This window comes from Sparus aurata, chromosome 16 (assembly GCF_900880675.1).
Source record: "Sparus aurata chromosome 16, fSpaAur1.1, whole genome shotgun sequence".
In the NCBI taxonomy this organism is placed as follows: Eukaryota; Metazoa; Chordata; class Actinopteri; order Spariformes; family Sparidae; genus Sparus; species Sparus aurata.
In genome coordinates this window covers 10,070,114-10,082,360 of record NC_044202.1, presented here as the reverse complement: position 1 = coordinate 10,082,360, position 12,247 = coordinate 10,070,114, and the positions used below count along the sequence as shown (strand labels likewise).

Here is a 12,247-nt window from a genome sequence, read left to right as displayed (position 1 = left end):
ATTTCACCATCCTGCCCCCCCCTCTAAACCTGGAGATGGTCCTGCGCACCTGCTTCATCTGAGCCAAACGCGCAGGACACTGCGTGCAGGGGAAAAAGACAACTGGGCATTTTACAAGGTGTGAAGGTCAACTTTGCACCCGGAGGTCCTGACCGCAACATAAACACGGTCAGGTCCTGGAAAGAATCAGGCCTATTATACTTTGAGGACATTTCTGAAATCCGTGAGAGAGTCTGGTTTGGGATGGACACATGTGTCCTCCTGCATGCTTTTAAAAGGAAAAACAACAAAACAGTCTGCAGAGGGAGAATTCATTGTGACTGAAACATGCAGACATTGAGTTGCCCTTGGAATATATTTGTGAATGAACCAAGGCAGATGAGCTCCCTCCCCTCCCCTCCCATCCCCTCCCCACCCTGTCTCTCTCCTCATTTGGATAAATGTCACGGATCACCTCACGGACGAATCAGTGTGTTTTTTATTTTTGTTTTTCATTCAAAAAAAAAAATAAAAAAAAATAGAGGATAAGACTAGTCATTTTGTTGCCTTGGAGACTACAAATCAATAGCATCATGCAGTATCTTTCTTGTCCGTTTCCCAATGAGAGGGTTCAGCGGCTGCTGTCGTCATCAGGGGGCTGAGGGAGGGGAGGGGAGGAGGGTGCGCAAGAGTCACCCTGCGCTCTGATTGGCTGCTGCCGGTAATGAGCTGCCATTGAGGTTTTTTTGGCCCCCGTGCAGGGAGGGGGCGTGTCTTCGGCTGGGGAAGAAAAGCACACGCCTCTCGGATAAATACTCAACACAAACCGTGTGGATGATCAGTCGCGACCAGTTTCAAAAAGAGCGGAGTTCTCGTCGCCCCGGCCCCCACCCCCCCCGAGCCGTCGCACAGTTGCTTTATTTTGTGTGGTTTTTTTTGGCGAGCCGAGAGAAGAAAAAGTAAGAGGCTGTAAAAAGACAAAAAAGTAAGAGAAGAAGTCAGCGGCTGTTCATTTACATTCCCTCATCAGCAGGATTGACAGCAGGTGTGAATTCATGTCTGTATATTCCCCGCAGATCTACTGGTGAGTCCTCGTCTTCTCCTTTTTTCCCTCTCATCTGTTCACACGCTTTGCTTTTTTGTCAATTGCTTGATAGAGGGAGAAGAAAAGTCTAAATCAATAATCTGTATTTGTTGGCTTTGCACCTGACAGGTAAGAAACAATGATGTCTCTTTTTTTTTTTTTTTTCTTTTGTTGAGGTTGGTGTTTTCCCTCAGAATGAGCCACCTTTTGTTGCTACACCCACTCCTGTTTCCTTTTTAAGATTTTTTTTCTTCTTCTTTTTCTGTGGGGTATTGCCCTTGAAATATGCAAAAATGTCAAACAGGTTGGAAAAAGAAGACAGTTCTGTGTCTCAGTCAGCCCTCAGGTTGATAATCTTGCTGCGTGTGGCGTGTCAGAAAGGTCATTCATCCTCGGCTATTACATCGAGGGATAAAATGCACCTTAATCACACCTTCTCTTCTTTTTTTTTTTTTTTTTTTTTTTTTAAGCAATTTTTTTTGTGTATCCTTGAATATATCGGTAGCTTTCATTCTTTGGTCTTTGGTGCTGCAGGTGCAGTGCAACTGGAGAAGGATGCACTCTGCTCCTATCTATTACTTCTGTCTATTATCGGTGTCATTTTCCACAATCTGCACCCTGCCTCCTTGAGTTACTTCTTGACGCAAGGGGCTACTGAGTGCATCTTTGTTTATCCGAGCCCTTTCTCTTATCTGTCGAGTGTTTTTCCTGTCTGTAGAGAGGATATGCAAGACGCTTTGAAACATTGTTGTTTTTTTTTCTCTCTTGTTCAAACCTCAGCAGGCTTCTGGGCTGTCTCTACCAGGAAGTTCAGAATCGACCTGTTTCACTGTAACCACACGTTTGCCTTATCGCCCGTATGCCTGCCGACTGTAGCCTCTGTGCTGTAATGTTGTGAGAAAACATCCACAAGCAGGGTTTCACTTTTACTGCAGTTTTTTTTTTTTTTTTTTTTTTTTTCAATTTCATAAGTATGACCAGAAAACCTTTTGAGCATTATTTTCGATCTGCATGCTGCGAGTTCCCCTAAAACCCTCCTGTGGCTCTCGGTGTGAACAGGAAGACGTTTTTTTTCTCTCTCTCTCTCTCTCCCTTTTTCTGCACAACAGCATATATAGAAAAAACTTGGTTGCAAGTTTCTTAGACTCATTTTCCACTCCCACATACACACATACACACACACACACACACACACACACATCGCTAAGATTGCATTTAAGGCACCGGAGCGGTAACTGATCCATGATGTGCTTTCAGTGGCAGACTCAACCCACAGGAATCTGGATGCAACCCATTCATTCCAGCAAGCACGCTCCTGGGGGTCTTACTCAGTCCGCCGCGCCGCCCACATACCTGCGAGAGCCGTGGCAGCAGTTGGCACCGAACGCCAGGAGCTTTACGCAGGCCCGAGATTTATGATCGTAGTAGTAAGAATAATTATAATGCAATCCCCCCCCCCGACTGCTGCAGGGACCACTCGGGGCTCCTGTCAGTGCCTCTATAGTGTGCAGACGTATATATGTGGGAGCTAGCACGGCCTTGGCCTTGTATAGTCTTGTGTAGAGGAGACAGGTGGATGAACCTGGTGTCATGATTAGGTAAGACGCCTCATTAAATATGGTCACCGTGTAATGAGGTTAGGTAGATGTTTTACAAAGCAGAACTCGAGGAGGCAGCTAAATAAAGCATGTCTTCTTTCCAGTGGCAGCGAGCAGCAGGATTAGTTTGAATGCTTTTTTGGGGGTTTTTTTGCATCCAAATGGTTTTTTTTGGGGGGGGGGGGGGGGGGGGGGTTTCACTGCAAAAAACTAGGAAGATTTGTGAAGTCTCTGCTGCGTCGCAATACTTTTATTAAATGTTGTTTTTGACACGGTTTGAGCTCTTATCCACAAACTGGTTATTTGGAGTGGGGCGATCGCGATGTCAGATTTATTCACTGCACGATTATCGTGGCCAAGTGAATTCGAAATCACCGATTATTATCGCAAAAAAATGCTAGCGCTCAAATCTTTCCTTCTTGAACTGTAATCCTTGTGTGTGTTGACCGACTGCATGTCTTGTACCTGCTGTCCATCTGTGCCCTGACTGGATGTGGCATTAGGAGTGTTGCCGGGTCAGCATTATCTTGACTGGGTCAGGAGGTAAAGAGCCATCTGCCGCACCAGCCTCGCCTGTTATTCTATCAAGGCTCTTTTTAAATATATGCGTCTTCATCACCTGCCTCCTTATGGCGCAGCTGCAGCGTCATCACTCAGACATCGCTGCCAGGTTTATGTGCTCTTGGGCCCTCCGGTTAACTAGCCGTGCGCCATTGCTGGTCTCACTTATAGATCACTTAACTTCTCCCCTCCAGGAATCAAGTATGCCACTCAAGCGAGGCCGCGATAGATGTGACTGCATGTTTGTTTCCTCACAGGTTGACTTGTTACCCGTGCGCCCCCCACTTCCTCCTCATTGTGCCCCCTTTATGTTTTATTAGGCCGATGTTCTGTTATTCTTAGCCGAGCAGGATGTTTATACGATCCCCGAACAGAAATATGACTGGCAAGACCCGAGTGTTTATCTTTCTTTCCCTTCCCTCCCTCTTCTTCCCCTCTCCTCCTCCTCCTCCTCGGCTCAGGTCTTCACTGTCGCCGCTCATCCCTCTGTCCCCTCCTCCTCCTCCTCCTCCTCCTCCACTGCTTCTTTTTGCATGCCTGCCTCACCCTCTCTGCACCCCACTCAAGGATGAAATGACTTCCAGCGCAGCCCCGCTTGACATAATTTTTTCCATGTTAAACATCACATATCCTTCGAGCCTCCTTCTTTTTTTTATTTTTGGATATCCGGGTATTGTATTCGGCCAAGTATGCCGTGTCGTCTGACTGGTGCAGTAAAGGTTACCTCGCTTGAATTCAGCCAGAAGCTTTTCTGATTCCCTCACACTTTTTAAAGGCACAATGCACACCCAGCTGTGATGTCAGTGTTTCCTCATGGAGACGAGGGGACATGTGTTAATGCAGGCAGTAGTGGAAAAAGTGATAAATGCTGCAGGGGTTAATGATCTCGTTTCACGCCATTCTCTCCTCCTGAATTTGTGTTAAACAAGTGTCTTTATTGAGTGTGCTACATGAAGACTGTAATGTATGTGGTGTGTGTGTGTGTGTGTGTGTGTGTGTGTGTGTCTGCACTGATTGACTGTTGTAGATGCCCAATGTGAAAGTTTGGAAATCCTGCGGGGCCTTATCAGAAATCATTGACTGAGCCATATTCTCCACAGATTAGGAGGGACTCATGGTGTTCTTGTAGTTGAATTCAAAGTGAGATGACATGTTGACTATAAATAATGGTCCTTCCCAATATCAATTATTATCTTTTATAAAATAATAGTTTGTTCTATTAAAGGTGCAATATGTAAGAATTGGCCAGCTGTTGTCGTCATGCTCACAACAAATGAGAGGCAGAGAAATGGCTAACTGCTGCTAACTGCCGTTGGCTAGTTAGCTTGGTTAGCCATGTATCTAGAGCACCAGACTGAGAGTTTGGCACTATAGTGTGTTGGTGTTTACACTGTAAGCTAAGGAGCTGTGGACCAGGACTGTTAAAGTGTTGCTGATTTGCATGCTAATTAAATTAAAAAGTTAGGCGCCCCAGTGTGAAAAGATAGTCTGGAGCCCTGGTCACATAAAATGAAAGCCTAATTTGTGCAGGTTTCAGTCGTCCTGGAATATAAACTGCACTTCCATGTACAGTTTGACAGCATCTTTTTGACTTTTAGGAAATTCATGTGCCGGTAAACATGGAAATCTATAGATGGCTTCGTGAGGAGTTTTCTCAGTATGAGTCATAAATGGAGACAGAAAGACGGCACTGCACTTAGAAATTCCAGAAAACATGCTTCATTCTTGCAGATGAAGTAAAAATATTGCTGGTTGTGACACTGTTTATTTTTGAAGGGGATTTCTTGTTTGCGCAACTCATCCAACCCAGACATGATTCAGTATTTTCAGATTTTTCAGAAGTGTTATCTAATCACATTTTTGAAGCCAGGGTGCTTTTGATAGATGATTAAGACTGCGGTGAGTGGTAGAATGAATTCCATGGAACAGGTTTACATAATCAAACCATGTTTTAATCACTACCACAATATTTCTTTGCCATTCTGCTGTATCCAAAAATAAACATTTTTTTTTTTTTTTTTTTTTTTTAATATTCAAAGTAGGTCAAGCGAAGCAAACGCATCTCTTCCCAAAAAAACAAAACAAAAACAAATCCATTGACTCAGATAATGTGAGGATGTGAGTGTCCTGTTCTATTTTTTTTTTTTTCTTCTATTTAGCCGGTGACCACAGAAACCACAAGCCTGTGGCCACTCACCACAAGGCACCGGGCTTTAAATAGAGAGCGTGAGAAGGCTGCTCAGCATCTTGTCTCAAGACGGCGTTCCATGTCAGTCCTGGGACCTGTTTTTGAGTCATTTGTTTAAAGCTTTACTACCGACAATGCCGAATGGCGACTGCACTGAGCATGGATAAACAAACTCTTGCTACTTTAATCGAAAATGGAAAGTTTGGCCAAGCTTTGATGGAACTGAGTGCATTGAGTTCCACCCCAGTCAAATACCACAGCACGCCCCCAGCACACTCTCACAATGACTGTTCTCCGGTTGCTAGAGCAAGAGCACATCATCCTGTATTTAGAAACGGCCGCTTTATGCAAGCCGCAGCCTGAGCCGTGCAGCTTTGCAGTGCATTAGCAGTGTTGTGGTCAAGATGTGCAGAGTGTAAACAAAACTGTTGAACATGTGCAGGTAAAACAACAATGACCCTCAGATTTTGACAGTGTGTGTACATGAGGAAGGTTTGATGAATTCCGTGTTTGTTGGTTTTTCTCTTTTCGGTACATGCAGTTTTGACAGGATTTAATTACCATGACTTCTAGTATCCGTTTGTCCTCACTGTATACAACCGGACTGTCCCCTGATATATTTAGGACAAAACAAATTTCGGGGGGGGGAGGAGAATTTAAATTAACTAACATTTTCGCTAAATAGATCATGAATCCCTTTTCTTTCAGTGAAGAGATTGTGTGTGATATACATTTTCTCCAATGACCTAACTTCTTTTCTTATCAACCCTGCAGCCCAGTGTTTGTGCCCGGCCGAGATATGACTGAGGTGATGATCACCAGCACCCCCATGGAGGACATGAGGCTCAGCCCCAGCAAGGACAGACTCTCCTTCCAGGTAGGACACACAGATGCACACAGTGACGCACCACAGCCATCCCAATTCCCTGCCCGTACATTTTTATGTGGCATGGGCATTTTACACCGGTCCTCATCTGTTTTATAACTGTCAATTGGACTGACGTCAGCGTGAACATGAACAGGAGGCACCCAGTCGCGGCTGCATCTGCTGCAAGGTGGTGGGAATGTCAAAGAGGAATTTAAGTTTGACAATGGATTTTTTAAAAAGATATTTGTTTTGTTTTTACTTTTGTTTAAACTGCAAGAACCCTGGCCTAGTTGTTTCAGATGGAGAACAGGTTGATCATGTTTACCATCATGAGGCCAACAAATATATTTTCTCATGAAAGTATAATGACATAAATATGTCTAGATCTGATATTTATTTATCATGCTTTCCTGTTTTTTTCCTTTTCCTTTTTCTGTTCTTGCTCATGTAAAAGATCTTGAAAGGTCAAAGTGCCAACTATACCAACAGAAGCTCCTCTCTCCCACAGAAAACACTCCTCCTGTAACACCTCGTCAGTAGTCCCGCCTTTTAATTCTGTGACATTGTGACATCACTCAGTCACCACGTCACTCATTTGCATAATTTGTACTAGTTCGGCACGTTAAAAATTGACTAAGCACAGCTGCTTTATTTTTTGTTGGCTGTGCTTGGTCAGGCATGTGTGAGCTGACCAATCAGAGGAGACTGGGTATTTAGGATGGTGGGACCTTTTTAAAGAGACGGTAGCAAAAAAAGCTTTGTGCTGCAGCACTGGACAGTATCAGAAAAGTGTTTTGAGCACTAAAGCTTCTTAACCTATTCCTGTAGAGACCCAAAATACAAAAAATGAGGCTGATAATTAACAGTGCTTAGAATATATTGCATATTAACTTGCCATCCCTCGCTGCTTTTTAGATGACATTTGAGGTTGCGAGTTAAATCGCGCGCAGTAAATGTATATCTGGGGAAATGGTCTGTCATTCACTGCAGCCTGTGACAAAAATAAACTGCAGATTGAGAGAGATGAGAGAAGCAGCCATCAGGTGGTCTTGACAAGGTGTTGCCAGAGGCTTTGTTTTACTGTCAGCTCAACAGGGCCGTGGTGGAAACAAAACTACTCAAACACACAGCTGCTTGCTTATATTGGCGTCACATCTGAATCGAGGGTGAGAAAAGAATGAAAGGACCCTAATTTAGAAGCAACAGCTTTTTTTTTATGGTAAAAAAGATGACGAGAGGAATATATGATTTCATACAGGAAGTTTAATAATTAGCAAAGCTGCATCTCAACTGGTTGGTCAGAGTTAAATGTGTCATAATGTCATGGGTATCAAAATATCCTGGCAACTTCCACCTGTTGAGGCTTTTACAACTCACTCGGCTAAAAGGCTGCTTCCTGTTGAGAGATTTCAAGCAAGATACATTTTTATTTTTATTTTTTTTAATTAAAGGCACACACTCTCAAAATCGTAAACCAATAGTCTGCTTATGCCATGCTGTATGTAGACGTTGACTCTGACTCTGAGAGGATATTGACTGACCCAGAGGAAAAGACCGGCTTCCTCTCCTCACAGTTCACACTCCAGCTGCGAGTCTGTCTGAGAGGATGAGAGGAGCGGATGAGGGGGTGAAACGGGAGTAAAGGCGGTTGCCAATTCTTTTTCTTTCCATCCTCAACTCGGCCATTTGCCCAAGGTCCCAGCCACTCCTCAAAGCAGCGCTGTTATGAAGCAGTGATGTTGCTACCAGTCACTTCCTCCGTTACTGGTGCCGGGGGCTTTGACACATTGTGTGACTATTAAATTCCAGCTGCACCTCCTAAAAGGTATTGAAATGTAAGGGTGAGCAAATAGTTCCAGATTTACTGAATTATCATGTCAAAAGGCAATGTCACGATTCATGTGTATAGTCTGCCTCCCCCCTCCCAACCCCACCGCACACTCCAGAAGATCCTAAAATAGCTAGCATTGTGCCTGGCTGATGATGTGTCGTCGCTTCCTGCCACTAGAAGTGAAACAAGTTATGACATGTGTTAGCTAGGGGTCCAAAGGCAAGGTCATTCACTGCCCAACTCCCATTGGTGCTGACGCACAGGGAGGATTGGTGATGCAGGCCAGGAAATGCAGCTACACGCAAGCATTAGACATGAACACACACATAGTTTAGACCCATATAATCGCACCTCTTGGCATGGTTCTAAATGCAGCTGTTTTTAGAGACCAGAAAATCCTCCCATGGACGCATGCATGCTTTCATAACCTGACAAATTCTCACATCCACAGGGCATATTTATAGCTTTTTGTCTTTCTCCTCCCCTCTCATCTGTCTCCTATGGAATTCATGGAGACTTGGACACAGCTGGATCCCCTCTATCTCTTCTCTCTCCTTGTGTCAGTCTCTCTCCTGCCTCATCTAATGCTTTCTTTCCACTCGGCTCTATGCCCAGACAGCGACATCAGCACCCCCCCCCCCCCCACCACCCCCTCCCTCCCTCCGATGTCTTAGAGTGAAATATGCAGGTCTAAAAATATTCATCCACTTTATCCAAACAACAGCAAAAAAAAAAAATGCTGTTCTTGGACCAGGAGTGGCAGGCATTTTTTCCCTCTGGGCCATTTCTCCAGTTCCTGAGAACAGAGAAAGTCTGAGGTTGATGTTCAATCCTGCCAGGACAGGGAATGCATGTAATCGCTCTTGAAAAAATGTCTCTCATGCCCTTCAGTTTAGATCCAAACATTTTTAGTGTGGCACGCTGCGTTTATAAGCAGTTGTATCAGCCTGGATTTGCAGATAACTCGTGTTCTTTCCTAAACCTTTTTTTCCAACTCCATCTCCACAGGAATATAAATAAAGTAGTCGGCACTAAATGCTCACTGTTATAGGGACGGACGGATATTTATGCACAAATCATGTCAGCATAAACCTTCACCTTTTTGTGTTTTCGTCTCGCTGCTGATTTGAAATACCACGATTATGCTCTTGTATAATCTTCCAAGTAGCGGGATGACGCGGAGCTGGATGAGTTCGTAAGCAGCTACGAGCTGCTTGGCACCATGCCTCCAAAAGCATTTAGATTAAACATGATGCAGCATTTGCCGTAAGTCTCGCTAGACAAGCCTCATTTACCCATTCGCAGCCACTGATATAACTCGTCCCCTTGTGCAATTTTGTATATTTGGGTGAGCACCTATGTGGAAAAGGCTGTCAGAGAGGAATGTGGGCTGGGCTAGAAGCAGGTACGCCACTGGGATTTTAAGCAACCACTTCCCGTCACAGATGTTTAGTCTTCACATCACTTCCTTCACAGTTGTTTAGCCTTGTAGACGTGCCTGCGACACTTCTGCAAGGCTCAAGCTCTGGTATCCTGAAGCCAACCGCATACTTAACACTGATCAGAAATATGCTCGCGAATAACTTCTTGCCTTTTTTAAAATGGGGGACAGCTGACTCTCCAACCCTGAGAACTACTGCTCTGCAGCTCAAAAAATCACTATTTCCTGAAGTTAAATGTACAACAAGGAACTTTAAACTGGTAATGAAACGTGCTCAATTTGATAACTGAGGCCTCTTTTATGAGACCATAAGTGAGAAGATTGGAAGTTCACTTTGAGGGTCTCACAATTTTGAGGGACAAAACTAAAACAATTTACCTATTTCCGTCATCTTTGTCCACAGGGGTCACTAAAATAAAAAAAAAAGCTTTAATGAAAGATTAATAACCAGTACTTCACTTTCCTCTTCAGATATTCCCCGACCCGTCAGACTTCGACCGTTGCTGTAAGCTCAAAGATCGCCTGCCGTCCATCGTGGTTGAGCCGACGGAGGGAGAGGTCGAGAGCGGGGAGCTCCGCTGGCCCCCGGAGGAGTTTCTGGTCAGCGAAGAAGAGGAGGAGGAGGAGGAAGAAGAGGAGCAGAATAACGGCAGTATCCCAAACGGACAGCCGATGCAGAATTCTCAGCACTAGAGGCTGTGTCGCAGCGCCCATACTTTTTTTTCTTTTCTGACTCTACCCCCTTTCCACACTGGTTCCACTGCACTCGACTGGCAGAAACACATCCAGTGTCTCGTGACGCCATCTCGTTACCCTCAACACCAAAGCATCACTCCCACAAGACAAAGCAATACACACTTTTCTTTTCTCATAAGATGATTCACCCTTCTGGATCGAAAATGCATCAAAACGGGCCTGAAAAGAAACGAACACGCACACCTCTAAACCTTCACTTTCCTACCATGCCCACCACGGCGTGTGTCTTGGCCCAGAGCGGATGTCCTGTCGGACAGCGGCAGCTCAGTGCTCCACGGACAGCTCCTGCACTGCGGGGGGGGGGGGCCACGGCTGCTCTGTACTTTTACTCCAAAAAATGGCTGGCGTCATGACCCCAGAGACTTCATACTCGCATAAAGAACTATTGTGCTACCCGTGGGGATTATCGTCTACAGTGCACCGTCCACACCTGTGTTCAGTTTCTGGATTGATATGTTGAATATTTGTGATTGCCACTGCTGTTTATAGATTTGTGGGTTTCTGGGAAGTGAATGTTTTGTGATTTGTCTCTTTTGTTTTTGAAGAAGAAGTGGGTGTTCTGTGTAGAAACGTTACTGGGATTTCCCCCCACACAACACAATTTGACAAATATTTTTGGTGACAATACATCAGGCACGCCGGGAATCATTTTAGAGAAGTGAGGAGAAAGCGAAAGAAAAAAAAAAATAGACCAGCATGCTCTACTACACTTGCGAGATAACTTCACTGTACAAAGGCTTGTTTTACAGGCATGCTCCTCATCACATCGGCCTCTGTAAGCCTTTTTATCAAACAATACTTGTATGACAGTAACATTGAGAACTAAAATGTGACTTGATCAGAAGGGCAAAGCTGAGTACGGTCTAATTTTCTGAAAAAAGGCAGGTGGTAAAGCAATGTACAGACCCTAATGAAGGATGTGTAAATACTTGTTCCCAGTGAAGCCAACCCCTCGAGGCCTTGTTAGCGCTCTGATCTCGGTTTGTACTTTGGGTTTGGTTTAATCTCTTTAGAAAGACAAAGACTGAGAATCGCTCTGAGCTGTACACACCCGATCTGAAAGTCTTTCCTCGTCTTCCTGTTCTCTTTTGTTTTTTAAAAAAGACACCCATACTTACAACACCGTGAAGTTCAGGTCACAATGAATTGACGCTGTAGCGGAGAGTTCACAAATAAGTTAGACAATATCTGTTTAAACTCCTCACTCCAGATGTTTGCCAAAAAAAAAAAAAAAAAAGCTCTTTATGGGAAATCTTAACTGTTCTCTGGTATAAACGTTTGTCATTTCTGTTTTCGTATTGCAATTACAAAACTTGGTGTTCTCTTTTTGGTTCACTCTTCAGATCACCGCTTATTGTTTGTGGAACAAGTGTTGTCAGTCAATCTGTGGAAAAAAAAAAAGGTTCACTTTTGTGTCTGCAATATGAAATCCTGTTGTACAAGCATGACTGAGATGTGTTCTTTGTTATTTCTCATGTTGAGTGGCATTAGGGCTGTGTACAGAACATCTCTCTCTTTCTCCTGTCTGTCACCTACAGGTCCCACGTTGTTTTTGTAAAGCTCAGGGAGATTAGCCGCCATCTTTCTTTTTTTTTTTTTTGTATTTAGACCACTTTTTTCTCTGTGACAATTAACAGAGGCTGTAAATAAACATTTGAATTTGCTATCCAACTGTGTGAAGAGTTAATGCTGTTTGTGTTTTTTTATGGTACAAAGTAGACTAAAACGAGATTTTTTTTTTTTTTTTTTTTATAGGGGTGATCCTCAAGCGTTGTTACCAAGAGACTTCTGTGTTTACTTTCTTTTTCCTTCTACGTAAACCCCCCTTCTTTTCCCCGCTGAGCTTCACCTGCAGCGGTTAGAGGAAAGCAGTAGTGCTTCCTGCTCAGAATCTCTCTACGAATACAGACGCATGTACCAAATGTAGAAGCGAGAACAGGC

General features: G+C 44.1%; 1 protein-coding gene across 2 annotated transcripts; it reads left to right on the top strand.

The window, feature by feature from the left end:
• The first annotated feature begins 796 nt into the window (after window positions 1-796).
• lbh (LBH regulator of WNT signaling pathway) lies at window positions 797-11,977 on the top strand. 2 transcript variants are annotated; one of them, XM_030391714.1, is made up of 3 exons: window positions 797-1,063; window positions 6,185-6,287; window positions 10,022-11,977. In XM_030391714.1, the coding sequence occupies exons 1-3, from the start codon at window positions 1,035-1,037 to the stop codon at window positions 10,241-10,243; spliced, it is 354 nt and encodes a 117-aa protein (XP_030247574.1). In that variant the 5' UTR covers window positions 797-1,034; the 3' UTR covers window positions 10,244-11,977. The 2 variants fall into 2 exon arrangements, with proteins under 2 accessions (XP_030247574.1, XP_030247575.1); XM_030391715.1 differs by having other exon boundaries at window positions 1,063-1,192.
• Window positions 11,978-12,247: the final 270 nt, after the last annotated feature.